Source organism: Talpa occidentalis, unplaced genomic scaffold, assembly GCF_014898055.3.
Source record: "Talpa occidentalis isolate TD23 unplaced genomic scaffold, MPIMG_talOcc4v2.1 talOcc4.4, whole genome shotgun sequence".
Taxonomy (NCBI): domain Eukaryota; kingdom Metazoa; phylum Chordata; class Mammalia; order Eulipotyphla; family Talpidae; genus Talpa; species Talpa occidentalis.
In genome coordinates, this window is record NW_023604295.1 from 115,679,222 (window position 1) to 115,697,717 (window position 18,496).

Consider the following 18,496-nt stretch of genomic DNA (forward strand, 5'->3'; position numbering starts at 1 on the left):
TAACCCAGTAGGTGCAGTTGTCTATTAACTTCAGATTTGTATTTATAATGCCGTGTGTGTCTGTTTATGTACACAAATGTGTACATGTGCACACAAGCACACTCGTATTTCCTAATTTACTAATCTGCAAAGCAACTTTCTCTCCAATGCTGCGTCCTGCATTTTTCAACTATTTCTGCTTCTCCCACCATGAACTTTGTCCTCTGCTGCCTTAACTAGTGGAAATGCCATGTTTTGACTAGGGCTCCAATTATCTGTCCTGAGAATTGCCCACCTGCTCTCCATAGGTAGATTTGATTTTTACAGAATTGACTTCAAGTTTTACTTCATTTGGATATTTTATGTTTTTATTGTATTTTATTATTTTATTACAATAAAGTTAGTGTGACAACATTTAATGCAAAAGTTTCATGGCCAAAAGTGGAACCTCTTTCTTCATTAAAGTAATGAATAGCTCTTAAAAATCCAATAATAATTACATCCACTTTCTTTAGTTTTTGGAGTAATTTAAAACATGAGAAGGAAGCCCAACTTAGATATGGAGCTTCTTATAGATATGAATATCTTTACTAAAGATGGATTAAGGGATAGTTAACATTGCTTGATGAATGGGGCAGGTAAAAGGAGGCTTTAAAAATGATGAGTATGCCGTACCATAACACTGAGGCATTTTTCCTTAATGTCAATATTTTTGTATATAATTGCCAATTTATCTCCTCTAATACACAGAACATACTGTAAATCACTTGTAATCAACATATAATTGGAATATATTGTGTTTTCATTTTTGTTTGTTTTCAGGAGCGTTAAATTCATTTATATTTCATGCCTCATAGTTGTTTGGGTGGTAGTTCTAATTGCTTCGCTTAGATGTTTGGGTGATTACTTTTGTTTAATTGAATAAGTATGCATAGATTTTATTTATATAATTTTCTGTAATTTTTTATTAATACCGGAAGGATTTTCTGCTTTTCTGAAAACGTATTTGAAATTAGAACAAGTCATCTGATACAGATAATGTGGAAATTTACCTGGTTTACTATCATAATTTTTAAATTAGTTTTCATTTAGTCAATAATTTTTTATTCAATTATTTTTAAAACAGTTCTTTTTTTGCTCCACTTTTAAATGCAAAAATTTACTATTAGATAATATCAACTTAATGTGTTCTAAGTTGCAGTTAACAAAGGTGAGTATGATAGGAAAAATACAATAGTATATAGAATATAAATATTACAACTGATACAAAGATTTAAAATAAATTTATATCAATTATTTTTAGGAATTGAATTGATTTATAATGCATTTATAATGCATAGTTACAGAATATTGGAAAGCATGTTAAAGTTTATTCATTTTCTGACTGTATAATTTGAATTTGAAGCTTTTATAATTCAAATTACTACTATGTACTGAATATCATTTTTGAAAATGTTAAAGACATTTTTATATTTTCAGCTAAAAATACAGAGTTGATTATAAAACATGCTGCTCCTAAAAAAAATGGACTTTTAATCAGCTTCTACATTTTTCTACCTGTCCTCATTTTAATTGCCACCATAGCTCTTAAATGGTATAATGTGAAGAGATCTTGGAACAGAGAGGGAACAGTAAGTGGAGGGTAGGTACATTTATTTGTTACATTAAATATTATGGGAATAATTTAAAAGTATTTCAGAATATTGTAAATAGATATTTTTTAATGTATTGGGCTAATGTTCCAAAATATTGACTTAGTATACGCCACATTGTTTCAGATTTCAGGCTCTTAGGTATCCTTCATGTTCTTATTAGCCCAGGAACAATTGGATTTACTCAGTAAGTCCTCACTGATTTCAAACAATATGCTGCTCCTCAAAAAAAAAAAAAAAAAAAAAAAAAGACCACATAGTCATGTTGGCTATAGCTTTTAGCTTCTATCTAGTCATGAACAACACCATTTTCCTTACATTAATATTAAATTGTGCCAAGGAAATTAATAGATTTAGGTGTCTGGTGAAGAGAATATGTAGAAGGTAAGAGAAATACAAGATATTAACCAATGAGGGAGGGAACACAGGGAGAATACATATGATTTTACATATAACTAATATTGTTTATATGTTTCTAAATTGAGAATTTGTTTTCTTTACCATAATACCAATATAAGTCCCAATTTACTTAGAAAATATTTAGGAAAATGACAAGCAGAAGTAATAAATAAGCAGGTCTCATTCCATTCTAAAGGAAAATGGTTCTGTTTCTCACTTATGTAAAGGAGATGAAATACTGAGAGAAAATTTCCACTATCTCCTCTGTTTGCCAAGTTAGTTAATTTTATTTATCAACAAGTTAGCAGTGAATAGTTAAATTCAAGGTTGCATAATTTATTTAGACATTTAAATAATCTTCAAAGTGTTGTAAATTGACTTAAATAAATGGTATCTGATGTAAATATTCCTGTGCTCTTACTTGAGAAACCTTGGGGAAAGCTAAATACCTGTAGAAGTAATCCTGATTTTTGAAAGAGATGTTATAATATAGTATCATTGACCACAAATAACAAAATCTGGTCATGCCAACCTATATTTTATTATTTTATTTTATCTTTTTTAACTTTTTAAAAAAGATTTATTTATTTTTATACAAGAACCGGGGTACATACCAGATGTATGGAAGGGTGAGAGGATTCACTAGAGACAGGGCATGGAACAGAACAGGCAGACTGACGAAATACACTGCTGAGAGGAGCTGTGGGTCAGGCAGAAGAGGTCTGATGTGCCATGTGGGATTCTCGCAGGCCGGCCGGGATCCAACCAGCACTTCCGAGGCTGCTGACTGCTTCACAGTGCGGTGCTCAACCGCCTGTACCACCAGGGAGGCCCATCTATATTTTAGAGTAGCAACACTGGTATTATGGCTACAAGGGTAATATGATGTAGAGGTGAAGCACAAAAAGGTAGGAATAAACTGCAGGGTCAGGATCCATCCATTCTCTTTATCACCCAAAGCTTTATAATTGACATTCTCTGTTCTCCTGCTCTTCTTGCACATGGGCCAGAATATCTATCTAAAATTTAGTTTCAGGGCCTCCCGGGTGGCACACGGGTTAAGTCTCAACACTGTCAAACTATCGCCAGCCACCGCAGCATGAGTTCGATCCTTCACCAGGGAGCTACGCGCATGGTGCAGCAGACCTCTCCTGACTCTCCCGCTGCTCCCCTCAGCAGTGTATTTCAGTCAAGTTGCCTATTCTGCTCCCCACTCTGTCTCTGGTGAATCCTCTCACCCCTAGCACCTCTGGCCTAAACCCCAGTTCTTGTATGCATAAATAAATAAATAAATTTTCCCAAAAAACCCACTTTAGTTTCATTGTCAAATAAAATTCCAGTCAATGCCTCTTAGTTCATAATCTCAAAAGGCAGAAGAAAATAACTATGTAAGTGTACCTAAATTCAGAGTGTTCTGTCTGGATTTGTATCAGTGAGGTAGGTCTTCTAGCCTGATGTTATCACTTGTGACCAAGGAGTTATAGCCAAGTACTAGGAACCTGGACACTGTATCTCTCTTCCTCAGCAGAACTGTGTATATACAGGAGTTTTTAAAAAAACAACTGGAGACTGTGTAAATATCACAAAATGTTAACTATATGTAACTGGAAGACATTAAAGCCTATTAATAAAAGTGAAATATTTACATTATATTGATATATTTATAGAGACATTATAATTTAAGAATTTGAAGATTTGGAAATAAATTATCTTTTTTTCCTATGGAAAATATTATCATAGCTATATTAACATTTCTTCCCATGTTCCTATAAATAAGAGAGAGAAATTTAATAAATGGACATAGCAGTAAAGTGAATATTAGTACATTATAATTGCATATTTAGTACAAATCTTGTTTCTAACTTTTCTTGATTTTGTTTAACATTACAATGACTCCTAACCTTAAAACTCATGCTATTTCTTTTATACAGATCTATTACAGAAGACAGCACTAGTAACAGCAACCAGTCATTGACTTAAAGGTGAATTAAAGAAATAAAATTATTGACAATGATAAAATCATGAAACAATTTAAAATTTTTTTAAAACAGTAACTCAGTATAAGAGAGCTCAGTTTCACATTTCATCATTTCAACTCTGACTTGTCAACATCTATTAAAGCGAAGACTCATACAAAGCATTGGAGGTTAATTTTATATATTTTTTTAAGTTTTTTTTTAAGATTTATGTATTTTATTTATACAAGCACTGGGTACAGTCAGACGCACGGAAGGGTGAGAGAATTCACCAGAGCCAGAGAGGGGAACAGAACAGACAGACTGACAAAATACACTGCTGAGGGGAGCAGTGGGTGTGGCAGAAGAGGTCTGCGCGCCATGTGGGACCCTCGCCTGGCAGCCGGGAATTGAACCAGTGCTGCAGAGGCTGCGGGCAACTTCGCAACCCAGCGCTCAACCTCTGCGCCATCGGGGAGGCCCTAATTTTATATTTTAATAATTTTGAAATATTTTATATCAATAATATTAGCCAACACTTTTGTAATGATATGACCTTAAGGATATTTTAAATATATTCTTAAAATACTTATGAACATCCATGCATCATGTTCCCTAATTTAAGTTTCCAATTGGTAGTTTACACAAATTGTCTCTAAACATTTACATTTTTTCCCCTCATTATGACACTATAGTTATATTATCCTTATTTTAGAAACGAGGAAGTGGACATAAAGTATTTAAATAATTCCCTGTGTCTATAGAATTAGCAAATATTGGAGTTTAATTTGCAGGCATCAAACTTCAGAGTTTATAGCCTAAAGAATGTCACAATTTTGACAAATATAGCCTGAAAGTGACTGGGGATGGGGAATGGATTTTATATTTACTGAGGACCTATTAGATCCAAGCAAAAGGCTAAATGCTTGTCTCTCCAAGGCAGGAAGATAATTATTTTTGCCATAAAGCAGGCATCTGTGTATGTAGTTTAAATTTCTAACTCATATGTGTCAAAATAATATTTGATAAAATTTAAACCCATCATTGAGAATAAAGGAAAAAATCTAAAAATCCAACCAAGTTTAAGAACAAAACTTGTCCACTTATCTGCCACTCCCTCATATCTGCGTTTGATCCAGTTAAGTCAGTAGATCTCTGCTTCCTTATCAGTCATCAAAGAAAACATTTTTAATTCCTATCCTTATAGTAAAATCATCTTATTCCTGCTTATAGCAACCTTGACCTTTTCTTTAATAACTTTATTAAAAGTCCATATCTTAGGTGAGAATTTGGCATGTGGCTTACTGTCTTTTCATATCCTTTTACCATTATGTGTGTCACCTTAACTCACCACTACCATCCAAATTCAGTCATTTTTTTTCTGAGAGCATTATACTGAGTTTATCATTTCCTGGGTTTCTCCCAACTTTTAAATCATAAATTCAGTATCTTGCTTCCTTTTAGTTTTTTTCTCTGCTTTTTAATTTTTTCATAACCTCTTTGTACCGATAATAACTTATAAATTGAGTTTGTAGTATATTGAACAGTGATTGATTATATAGAAAAAATAAAGAAGTAGGTGTCATTGGGAGTGTTGGGAAGAAACTGGATAGCAGTTTTAATTTGGCTCACTGAGTAGGTCCTGTTGACAAAGTGATACAAAAACAAAGAATTGGAGTAGGTGCAAATGTTTCTCAGTTCAGTTATTGAAAGAAGACATCTGAATTCACAAGGTCAGCTTACATAAAACTTTTATTAAGGAAGTCATCTGAATTCACATGGTCAGCTTACATAAAACTTTTATTTTAATGCAAATAATACTCTACAGTGAGAGAATTCAGGCAAACACTCGGGGTCAGAAAAATACCTCATGCACATTTAAATTTTAAACAGCTCATCCTAAATTTCACTGCCTTTATCTTGGCAAAAAAATGAAACTAGACATGCAGGTTTTCCCAGGCAGACAGAGCTTTTCCATTCTGAGAGGGACTGAGACCAGGATGACTGGGGGAATGGGAAAGTCTCAGGCATGGGCGGTGATTTTCAACAATATAGGAACAGAAGGAACAAAACAGCTCCCAGGAAAATAGAAGTGTTTTACTGAAATGTTGCTGAGCTAGTCACCACCTAGAATAAGATCCCGTTTCAGGATAATTAGGGAACAAAAAAATAACAATCACGAAACTTCCGGACCACCTAGTGCCTAATCAATAGCCGGACACATTGTACAACAGAAAGTCTGACAGTATGTAGTTACAGATAGGACAGGAGTAAAACAGGCATTCTCCCTTGGCCCCCCTCCTGATGTCACGAGTTCCTTCCTCTTGCTTCAGTAAATCCACTCTTGCTCTCATGTTTGTTGTGGGTGGCTGTTTTTCCTCTACTGGCGAAAAAACCCAGACCCACGACCCTCCATTCTCCTGATAGTTCCACCAGTGAATCAACACCATCTTTCCTAGACATAGATTAGCAGAGTTATACATGCATATATCTTTCCAAGCACATAAACCATTCAATGAAAAATGAGTCAGGAATGCTGAATAGCAGTGATGCCAGTATATTAGGAGCACAGTTAGCAAGAATGTTGTCCTAGTGATTAGATCAGAGAAGAAAAACTGTTGTAGGACTTGGAAGGTGTTGGATGCCATCTATGTTTTATGCTGATGAAAGGAAGAAATAATCGGAGGTTTTACATTCCAAGCACAGACTGGTCTGTTGAAAATAATCTGACTGCAAGGGTCAAAGTGAAGTAATCAGTTAGTGGAGAAACTACAGTAATAATCCAGAATAGAAAGGATGGTACCTCAGAGCAGAAATATCAAAATGTTCTTAGAAACAAAATCTGAAGATGAACCAACAGAATGCACTGACAGTTTGAATGTAGAATGTAAGAAAAAGTGCATAAATAATGTTCATTGATATAAAGCAGAAAGATTAAAAGGCTAAAATGTTAACCCAGACACCTTATTTTAAAGGTGGTGTTATTAATCATAGTGTTGTAAACTAATGTTATCTCATGAGAATAAATTAATAATAAAAATGTATATTAAAAAACTATGAATATATCTATATGTAATCATGAGCCCAGTAAAGTTCTGGAATACCATAATATGGAGTTTAACTATTTTCATCTATGAATAGGAACATAATTAAATTTTTGAAGTGGTAAGGCAGGGATTTTGCATAATATAATTTATATATTTCCCATGATATTATTTATAAATTTACACTGATGCTTTGCTATATATAACATGCTATACTATGTATATGCATATTGACATAATATATATAAAATTCATATTGATATAGATTACAAATTTCATTGGGATGGAGTAAGGGAAAATTCATTCAGAAATGTAAACTAACGAAGTGGATAAAACTAGCGAATGTATAAGAATGGTGTGAGGAAGGCAGAATTAGGTCAAAGGAAAATAGCAAAACAGTTTTGAGAGATATGAAGGAAGTAGAATTGATTCAAGTTCTAGCTGTACGGATATATTTGTGTTAGAATAACAGAAAACTACAAAGAATTAAACAATCTCAATAATGGCAACTTTTTAAAAAAAAGATTTATTTATGTATACAAGAACAGGGGTGCAGGCCAGAGGTGTGGGGGGGTGAGAGGATTCACCAGAGACAGAGTGGGGAACAGAACAGGCAGATTGACTGAAATAACACTGCTGACGGTGTTAGGGGGAAAGGATGTTCTGAGCTAATCCCATACAGGCTTTGTGGACTCCACCCCCACTCCAGACCAAAGTCATCAAGACACTGGGAAAGACAAATCCCTTCACCACCAAAGGGAAGGTAGCTGGGACCTGAGGGTGGAGTTAAGCAGCCAGGTTGGATATAAAAACCAAGCACACGGGCCAAGTGTCTCGCTCTGTCACTCGCCTCCTGGCTTCACGGCTCCTGGCTTGCGGCCAGTTCTCAGAGTGCCATTTGTGTTTCCAGGTTGGCGGATCGGGTAGGACGCATTTAAAACTTTGTCTCCCATTTTTCTCCCTGAGCTGTACATTTCCTTATTTCCCCTTCCCTTGTAAATAAACCTTTTATTAACCTTTCGCGTGTGCCTGCAGTAGAGCATTGATAAGTCCTTTTAAGTGCGCGGGTGAGGACCCACAGCCAGGCACCCCGTTTCGTATGGGCTGCCCTATAACAGATTTGGTGCCCAGCATGGTTTCTAAATTACACCCGCGGTTGACCAGCCCAAAGTAACATTCCTTGCGCTGGTCACCATAAGCGCACTAGTTTTGCAGAACTCGCAGCGTAATATTTGTCTCAAGTCCTGAAAAGTCTTTTTTTTTCCTGTGCATACAGCTCTTGTGGGTGCATTTTTGACTCAAATATGGCCTCAACCATGAGCCTATACAGTTTCATCCCTAGCTTGAGTTTTCTCAGTTTCCTTCCAGCCTTGAATTTGAGTAGCCTTCTTCCATTAAATATCACCACCAGTTTCTTTAATGTAAATAATTTGATGAAGCCGGATGTATGGCATGTGATTTTACTATTGTGTACATACATGGGTGGTTTACAAGCCATCCCTTTACAGTCTGTGCTTCTGGGTGTTTTTATGGTAATATGTGTAAGCGCCATTTGCTACATTCTTATTTCTGTGAGAGGTAGATGTTCTACTTCACATACTGAGAATGTGCAACAACACATTCAGGCTCTTAACTTAGCCATGCAACAACAAATTCAGGCTTTTAACTTGGCCATACAACAACAAAATCAGGCCTTTGATTTAACTATTAAGTGCATGAGGGATGAGAACCGTAACCTCTTTGAGTCAGTTTATAAAAGCATACAAGATGAAGCTTTTAAAAGTATGCAGGACCGGATAGAGGTCGCCCTCCATAAATTGGATATGGCGGAGGCTCAGCTTATGGCACAGAGAAAGGATAAACCTTCCCCTTTCCATGAGGACTGCCAGAGGGCAGAGTCATATTTTAAATACTTTAAATACATCAGGACAAAATCCTCTTCCATGTGACAAGGCCCCTCCCGTGCAGACTCCTGAGGCTTCACAGCCTCCACTGCCCTCTGGGGAGGAAATTAAAATGGTGTCTCCCCACACTAGACACGGCACCCACTTTGGCAGGAAGGATCACCCTGAGGCAGGACAGTTTCCCCTTTGCCAGATGCCAATGGGTGGCAATGAACATGGGAGACCTGCTGGGTACTTTTGGTTGCACCATCCTTTCAGTACTGCGGACCTCCTAAATTGGAGGAGCTCTGTTCCCTCGTACCAGCAGGCTCCTAAGAGGATGGCGAACTTGTTTGCCTCTATCTTCATCTCCCACTGCCCTAACTGGGCAGATATACAGTCCATGCGCCATACTTTATTAACTCTGGATGAGCAGAGAATGGTATTCAGGAAAGCCGGGGAGGAGGCTGACCATCTCCACCAACAGGATTGGCAGTCCCCAGAGCCAGAGGTTGTTGTCCCAGAGAAAGATCTTGGATGGGACCCTAACAATGGAGGAACAGCCATGTTGGATCTGTATAAAAACTGTTTATCGGTAGGACTGCAGCAGGGAATCCCCAAACAAAAAAACTTCAACAAAATATTGCAATTCGAGCAAGGAGCTAATGAGGACCTGTCAGAGTTCCTTGAGAGGATTATTCAAACGTACACTAACCACATGGATATAAACCCAGATGCCCCAGAAAATGCTCATCTGATCACTATGGCTTTCATTACCCATAGTGCCCCAGACATAAAGAAAAAGTTAGTTAAGGTGGACGGCGTCACTGAGATGAGTCCGTCCCAGGTAGTGGACTTGGCATTTAGGGTTTATAATAATAGAGAGGACGGGAGACCGAAACCTGCCACTGTTTTCTTACAAAGAGAACACAGAACAGGGTTTCAGGGAAACAGTAATGGACAGAGACATGAACCCCGAGGAAGAAATCAGTGTGCTTTCTGTAGGGAAGAGGGACATTGGAAATACAGTTGTCCCAGGTTACAGGGAAGCGGCAGACGCAATAATTATAGAAGGTAGGATAGAAGACTGAGAACACCAAGATATGATGATTCACGCAGGGGTTACAGTAGGGAATATAGAAGGAGTACACAGAACCAGGAACCAAGAAGAGAGGAAAGAAGACAAATGTTAGCACAGAGTAGAAGCTCAGATGATGACAGGGAATACAGACAGAAAAGGAATCGAGAGCCCAGCACAGAGGTAAGGAGACAAATGACAGCACAGGGTAGAGCCTCAGGTGAAGATAGGAGGGAATATAGACAGAGTAGAAGGAATCTAGAGCTAAGTGCAGAGGAAAGGAGACAAATGATAGTTCATGGAGAAAGTTCAGATGCAGAATAGGGGTACCCAGGGGCTCCACTAGATCTAGAGAAGCCCATTAGAATAACTCCCTCAGAGCCCCGGGTAACACTCGCTGTGGAGGATCATCTCATTGATTTCTTGGTGGACACTGGAGCGACATACTCAGTTTTGAATTCAAAATTAACTAAAATGAGCAAAGAGACTGTAGCAGTCACTGGGATTACGGGAAGGCCTTCTTACAACCTTTGGAGTGCCGGCTGGGCACCACACAGCTCCAGCATAGCTTCCTATACATGGAAGAGTGTCCAATCCCTCTACTTGGTCGTGACCTTTTAAGTAAGCTCAATGCACGGATTATATTCTCACCAAAACATCAGAGGCTTCACCTACAGGTACCTCCAGAAAATGCTCTGTGTTTCCAGATGTTACTCAAGATGTTCCACTGAAAGGTGAAATTTTACCTCCAGAAATTGTTGAAAGAGTAAATAAATGGGTATGGGCTGATGGAACCCCAGAACGTGTGAAAAATGCAGAGCCTGTAAAGATAGAAGTGATAGAGGGGAGCAGAACCCCGAGGAGGAAGCAATACCCCCTTAAAGGAGGAGGCCTTGAGGGGAATTGAGCCAGTATTCGGCCCTGCCACTCACCATACAACACTCTGATTCTGCCAGTGAAGAAACCCCATACAGGCGAGTACCATTTTGTCCAAGATTTAAGGGTCATTAATGACATTGTTCGGGATTTACATCCCACTGTGCCTAATCCCTACACCTTATTAACTGCCATACCTGGTGACTTTGGGTGGTTTTCAGTATTAGACCTGAAGGATGCCTTTTTCTGTATCCCAATAGATGTCCAGGATCAACTGCTTTTTGCCTTCTAGTGGCAAGACCCTAAATCCAAGAGCACTCTCCAGTATTGCTGGACTGTGCTTCCACAGGGGTTTAAGAACTCCCCAACTATTTTGGGGGAAATACTGGCCAGGGATCTCAGGAAGGTTCAATTAAACCAGGGCGTCTTGTTGCAATACGTGGATGATTTATTGATTGCAAGTCCAGACTACAAATCTTGTCTGGAAAATACCATAGTGATACTGAACCACCTGGCAGAATGTGGCTATAAGGTGTCACCTCAAAAGACACAGATCTGTAAACAAACGGTGATGTATTTGGGGTTTGAAATTAAGAAAGGCAGACAGAGCTTGATGATGGAAAGGAAACAGGTAATTTCAGCCCTTAAGGTCCCCAGCAACCGGCGACAGTTGCGCAGATTTTTGGGTATGGCTGGGTTTTGCAGGATTTGGATTCCTAACTTTGGATTAATAGCAAAACCCTTATATGATGCTCTCAAAGGCCTGGACTCTGAACATTTGTCTTGGACCCCGGAATGTCAAAAGGCCTTTGATGAAATAAAAGTAAAGTTGATCTCAGCACCAGCATTAGGGCTTCCAGATCTTAGGAAGCCATTCAAACTTTATGTACAGGAGAGACAGGGGGTTGGACTACGAGTGCTAATCCAATTGTTGGGGCCAGAGATGCAGCCCGTTGCATATCTGTCCAAACAATTGGACCACACCACTAAGGGATGGCCTCCATGTTTGCGTGCTGTGGCTGCCACTTGTGACCTCCTACATGAGGCGCAGAAGTTTACATTGGGTCAGCCCATCACTGTGTGTGTGCCACATCAGGTCTTGACATTGCTGGAGCAGAAGGGTGGACTTTGGTTGACTGCCAGGCAAATGGGAAAATATCAAGCAGCTCTGTTGGACAATCCTAATGTGAAGCTGCAGGTTTCTAATTCCCTGAATCCCGCCACACTGCTTCCAAGCAATGAAGATGGACCTGAGGATGACACTTTAATCCATAACTGTTTAGAAACCATAGACACAGTGTATGCCAGCCGACCAGATCTGACTGACCAGCCTCTGCCAGATCCAGAGTGGGAACTATTTATAGATGGCAGAGCTTCATGGACCAAGGCCATCGATGTGCGGGATATGCAGTGGTGATGCTCCAGAACACCGTGGAGGCCAAGGCTCTTCCGGCAGGTACATCAGCACAAAAAGCTGAATTAATAGCCCTGACCCATGCATTGGAACTCTCAAAAGGTAAGAGTCAATATATTTACTGACTCCAAGTAATGATTCTCTTTTATGATTCTGTTTTATGATTCTCCACATGCATGGGGCCATTTGGAAGGAGCGGGGACTCCTTACTGCCAGTAACAAGGACATCAAACACCCATTAGAAATCCTGGCCCTGTTAAAGGCAGTAGTTTTACCATCAGCTGTTGCTGTGATGCATTGTCCTGGCCACCAAAAGGGTGGGTCTGACATGGCAAAGGGCAACAGGGCAGCCGATCGGGTGGCTAAGGCCACTGCCCGTTCTGCTCTCCAGGGTGCACTCATCCCTCTTGTGGACCTGACTCAGTATGCTCCTGAATACACCGAGCGGGATGAGGATAGAGCTCGTGCATGGGGATTTACTGAGTTTGACCCCAGCTCCACTTGGAGAGTGAACTCCCATGGGATGATACTCCTCCCGGAGGCCCTGGTATATCCGGTGCTAAAACATCTTCACGAAGGATCTCACTAAGGGAGAGATGCCTTATTGGAAACAGTGCGCCCATATTTGAAGGGCCCATATTTACACAAAATAGCACAATGGATCGCCCGAGGTTATGAATTATGTGCCAGGAATAACCCCAAGACTCTCTCCCACCCTAAAGCCATTGGGGTTCAATAACGGGGCCAGTGCCCTTTTGAGGACTGGCAGGTGGACTTTACACAAATGCCTAGAATAACAGGCAACTTCAAATACCTATTGGTTTTTGTGGACACGTTCTTGGGATGGGTGGAAGCATTTCCCACAAAGACGGAAAATGCTTCTGAGGTTGCAAAACAGCTACTGAAAGAGATAATCCCTCGCTTTGGGTTGCCAGACTCCATCCAGAGTGATAATGGGACGGCGTTTGTCTCTGATGTCACTCATGCAATAAGCAGTGCGTTACAGATCAACTGGAAATTGCATGCTGCATGGAGACCACAGTCTTCCGGGCAAACAGAGAAGATGAACCATACCTTGAAGAAAACCTTGGCAAAACTGTGCGAAGAAACACGACTTCATTGGGACCAGGTACTATCCCTTGCCCTCCTCCGCATAAGAGTGGCACCTAGAAGTGGGCTACAATTAAGCCCTTTTGACATTGTGTTTGGAAGACCCTTCCAGGCCTCAGTTCTGAAAGCCAGCCTGGAAATAGCACAAGATTGCCGGATCACACAATATGTGAAACACATCCAGGAGGTTTGGGTAGTAATTCATAACTTTGCAACCTCGAGGATCTCTATGCCTCCGGATCAACCATTGCATCCCTTCAGACCTGGAGATCAGGTCTTACTGAAGACTTGGCAGAGTGGGGATGCTCAAAATCAGCTGTCAGAAAAATGGACTGGGGCCTCCCCGGTGGCGCAGCGGTTGAGCGCTGGGTTGCGAAGCTGCCCGCAGCCTCTGCAGCGCCGGTTCGATCCCCGGCTGCTCCCCGGCCACCGGAGGAGGGTCCCACATGGCGCGCAGACCTCTCCTGCCGCCCGCTGCTCCCCTCAGCAGTGTACTTCGGTCCTTCTGCCTGCTCTGCTCCCCGCTCTGGCTCTGGTGAATTCTCTCACCCTCCCGCGCTTCTGACTGTACCCAGTGCTTGTATAAATAAATAAAAAATAAATCTTTAAAAAAAAAATAAAAAAAAAAAAAAAAAAAAAAAAGAAAAATGGACTGGTCCCTATGATGTTTTGCTGAGCACACATACTTCCCTGAAACTTGCAGGCATAAAACCCATCATTCCCGAGTTAAGAAAGCCCCAGGAGGAACTGACCCAGAGACAAAGTCCCATTGGTCTTGTGAACCCATTGAGGACTTGAGATATTTGTTTAAGAAACAGATAAAAACTTGAATATTACTGACTTCTTTTCCAGTTATTGTTGCAGGATACCCAAGGACTCACTTTTTCTGAAGAAACCCTGAGAAAACTAACATGCTCTAACCAATCTTCTTCCTTTCAAAGTTTAGGAGAGGTGAAATAACATCTAGGATCACGCATATGCTGCCACTATTTTTTTTTTTTTTTTACACAGAAAGGCTTTCAATCTTGATTTTGGTATTTCCTTTTAACTTTTTGTTTTTATCTTTGAGATTTTTTTTTTCTTTTCTCTGCTTGTTTTTGTTACTTTGGCCTATGAGTGAAACTGCAGTTGTATGAGATATCCCACGCGTGATAAATGGTAACTAAAGAGCTCTTTGTGTCTATATGTTGTATGTCTGTATGTCCTTTCCTTGTGTCCTTGTCTTGGCCTCCAGGGGTGTAAAAAAAAAAAAAAAAAGAGTCTCTAGTTATGAGGAAACACAAAGGTTATGGTTTCATTGTCAACACTGTACTACTGAACTAAGCCGGTGCCTTCATAGAGATTGAACATTGTTGTTTCTGTTATTTTTCTGATGTTTGTGGCAAAGCTTCCCAGAAATCTAAATTCAAGCACAAATTTGGTAGCCTGTCATTTGGCTGATGCAAGGAAATTTTGTGGAACCTCAGTAGAGCTCCTGAGACACTCCACAAAGTTTCTCCCTTTCCTCCTGGGAAAGGCATTAGATGAATTTGTTCTATTTGGCTCACCTAGTAGAGTAAAACTAGAAGGGAAGCATTGTCACTTGGAAAATGGGTAACACCTTGAGCTGATATGAATGTAAATTGTCAATGGTGATTGTCACATTGTAATATTGTATACTTCAATTGTTTAATATCTACAGAAATTGTTTCTGGAAATATAGGGAGAAAAGGTCTCAACAGATTCCTATTGATGGAACTGTTGAGAGTAAAAACTTTCCTGCAAAGGACTGAATAGACTTTGAAATACACCTGATATTTACTAAGTTTTCTTTGACATAATACTGGTAATTTTTTTTTTTTTTTTGCATTTTGTTCTGAATCCACAAAGTTTTCTTGTTTTGGTGACCAGGATCTGCAGCAAGGTTGCAATTTTTTTTTCCAGCAAAACTAACTTGTGTTTGCATTTTCTCTCCCCTTGATACCAACACAGCATAAAATAGTGGTAGAAATCTTTTACTACTTACCTTAGAGTCTGTTTTTGTATAACTTCCATAGGGATTTTGTCTGCTTAAACTAGAAAATTGGACATAAATTTCATTGTGTGGCTTTGAGTGGAGTTCTTCCAGCAAGTTGAAACAGAGCTGAATTAAGAACAGGAGAACCTGTTTGCTTTGTTCGTGGGGTTCCAGAAACCTCCAAAGAAGGTGAGGAAGCTTGCCTTCATTGGCAGGACTAGACAGCCCACCCAATGAAAAGTTCCTGGTACCCTCGAGAAGAGGAAAGCCCAGGTGGAGTCTGATGAGACCAGCTTTGTTCCTGAAGCCTACGTGGACCGGATGTCAACAGTTCGCTCTGATCCTATATGGAGTATTCCAACAAAGCCAGCTAAAATTGCTGCTTAGTTATTCTGCCCTGTGATTTTATGCAAAAATAGGTAATATGGTTTAAAAGTACCTTTAGTTTGCAAACTTTGGCTATGCTGTTCAAAAAATTTGGGATCAAGGTTGAAAGAATTTGTTTTTACATAAGTTAAACCATTTTAAGATTTTTTTTCCCCTGTGATCTTGACATATTTGCTGTCTTGTTCTGGCTAATGCCTCCAGATATTTTTTTTTTTTTTTTTTTTTTTTTTTTTTGGTTTGGAATGATGAACTGTTTTTCCAGGAATGGAGGACTTTTGTTTTCCACAATGGACAATACCTGGAGGGACTGGTTTTCCTTCACACTGGAACCCTGGAAAATTTTCATCTGAGACAATATCCCAGCATCCATATATTTGATATTCATCACCATGGAAATGGTGGCAAAAAGTGAAAGGGGGGAATTGTTAGGGGGAAAGGATGTTCTGAGCTAATCCCATACAGGCTTTGTGGACCCCACCCCCACTCCAGACCAAAGTCATCAAGACATTGGGAAAGACAAATCCCGTCACCACCAAAGGGAAGGTAGCTGGGACCTGAGGGTGGAGTTAAGCAGCCAGGTTGGGTATAAAAACCAAGCACGTGGGCTTTGGGGTCTCTCGCTCTGTCACTTGCCTCCTGGCTTCAGGGCTCCTGGCTTGCGGCCAGCTGTCAGAATGCCATTTGTGTTTCCAGGTTGGCGGATCAGGTAGGACACATTTAAAACTTTGTCTCCTATTTTTCTCCCTGAGCTGTACATTTCCTCCTTTGCCCTTCCCTTGTAAATAAACCTTTTATTAACCTTTCGTGTGTGCCTGCAGTAGAGTATTGATAAATCCTTTTAAGTGCGTGGGTGAGGACCCACAGTCAGGCACCCTGTTTTGTATCGGGGCTGCCCTATAACAAGGGGAGCAGCAGGCGAGTCAGGAGAGGTCTGCTGAGCCATGTGGGTAGCTCCCTGGCTGGGGATCAAACTCATGCTGCAGTGGCTGCAGATAGCTTCATAGGTTGTGTCTTAACTCCTTGAGCCACCAGGGAGGCCCTACTGGAAACTTTTACTAAAGATATATTGTATAAGTAGTGTAAGGTAAGAATCATTTTGATTGTGAACTAATTAAGTGGAGAGGAGTAAAGAATGACACTGGTTTTGAAAAATCAGTTGGTTTGGTGGATATGGAAAACCTTTTGGAAATGCACAGAAGACTTTTGGAAGTATACTTTCTTTGTAGATAAAAAATTGATAATAGTAATTATTTTCTTCACATGATATAATCATTTTCCTCTCCATTTCCTTGCTGGTGATTTTATTTTAATCATGTAAAACTTAGAGTGTTTAAATGAAACTTAGATAAATATAAGTTGATAATATTTCCTTTTAATCTGGCTATCAAAAATTCAGGAAAAGAAGCTAAGGCTGACAAATTTCGTGGAGCATCGGCATAGATTGCAATAGTATAACCAATGTCATACTACTTTCTATACCTGTCACCGTGTAGTAAAATTAAAAGGCTGTTACTACAATTAAAATATAGCATTTCCATTTTTTTATATTTATTTCACAACAGTTAACTAAACAACAATATAAAAAAGGCATACATTTTAGAAAGAATGTTACCAAGAAGTTTACCATGAACTGACCTGATTGAAGAATGAAAAAATATGCTTTTCTTTCCTTTTGTTATGGCCTTAGCTTTCAAGTTCATAAACCTAAATAAATCCTTTGAGTGAAAGCATATAGGTTTATGTTTATTGATTCTTCTACCCACTGTGACCCTTTAATTGGAAATAAACAGCTTTGCCTCTTTTGAAACTGGCACACTGTCACATCCTAAGTTGGAAATCTTCTATTGGCCATAGCTGCTGCCTATCCTCAGATTCCCATGGCCACACAAACAACTCCCTTCTAAAGAGAGGACATCTATGGCCTGTACCTCTCCAGGAGCTCATTATTCTCTTGCTACATTCATTCCAGACTTTGGGCTATTGAGGGGAAGTGTTGCCAGTTGAGGACAGTCTCAGAACTCTCACATAGTCACTAACATCCTTTCTCTCTTGTAGGAATTATTCAAACTGAGTTCCAGGCCATAGGTACTTGTTCTGTGTCTAGGTGATACATTTTGTTTATAACTCCTAATCAGAGAGTTCAGAATTGCCATAATACAGAAACCCAAAGATAGAAGAAAACACAGAAAGGCAAGAAAGTAACACAAAGTATAAGTCAAAGCAATGTAAGAAATGTAAGAAAAGTCAGAAAAGATAATCAAAGAGATCTAATAAAATTTAGAAAAACAAGTTAATGAGCCCAGAAATAATATCAATGAACAGAAGGCAAAAATGAACCTTAAAATAAGAAAACAAAAGAAATTTAGCGGTAAACAACACAATAGATAAGAACTCTAGAAAAAGCTATTGAAGTAGAATAGATAAATTGGAGGATGAATCAGTTACCTTAAAGAGAATAATGCACTAAGCACCAAGTGGAGGAAGAGCAAGAAATGAGATGTCAAAAAAAAAAAGAAAAATGAAGAGGCAATTTGAAGGCATTTCCAGCAAATCCACTCCTGGTATCTACCAGAAGGAGGCAAAAACACTAATTCGAAAGAATATGTGTGCTCCTTCGTCATTATTAACACCATTTACAATAACCAAGTTATGGTAGTGACCTATATGCCAGCACAGATGAGTGAATTAAGATGTTGTAGTACACAAACATTCAAACACAGAGG

General features: G+C 39.3%; 1 protein-coding gene across 4 annotated transcripts in view; it reads left to right on the plus strand.

Annotated features, from left to right (window-relative positions):
- Window positions 1-4,183, plus strand: part of LOC119257832 (A disintegrin and metallopeptidase domain 3-like) — a 73,121-nt gene extending 68,938 nt beyond the window's left edge. For 3 of the 4 annotated variants that reach the window (XM_037526105.2, XM_054700901.1, XM_037526107.2), the window contains 2 exons: window positions 1,459-1,621; window positions 3,962-4,183. In XM_037526105.2, the coding sequence (XP_037382002.1) occupies window positions 1,459-1,621; window positions 3,962-4,010 (212 nt within the window). In that variant the 3' untranslated portion in view covers window positions 4,011-4,183. The remainder of the gene's footprint in view (window positions 1-1,458; window positions 1,622-3,961) is intronic. The other variant, XM_037526106.2, reaches the window with a different exon arrangement.
- The last annotated feature ends 14,313 nt before the right edge of the window (window positions 4,184-18,496 follow it).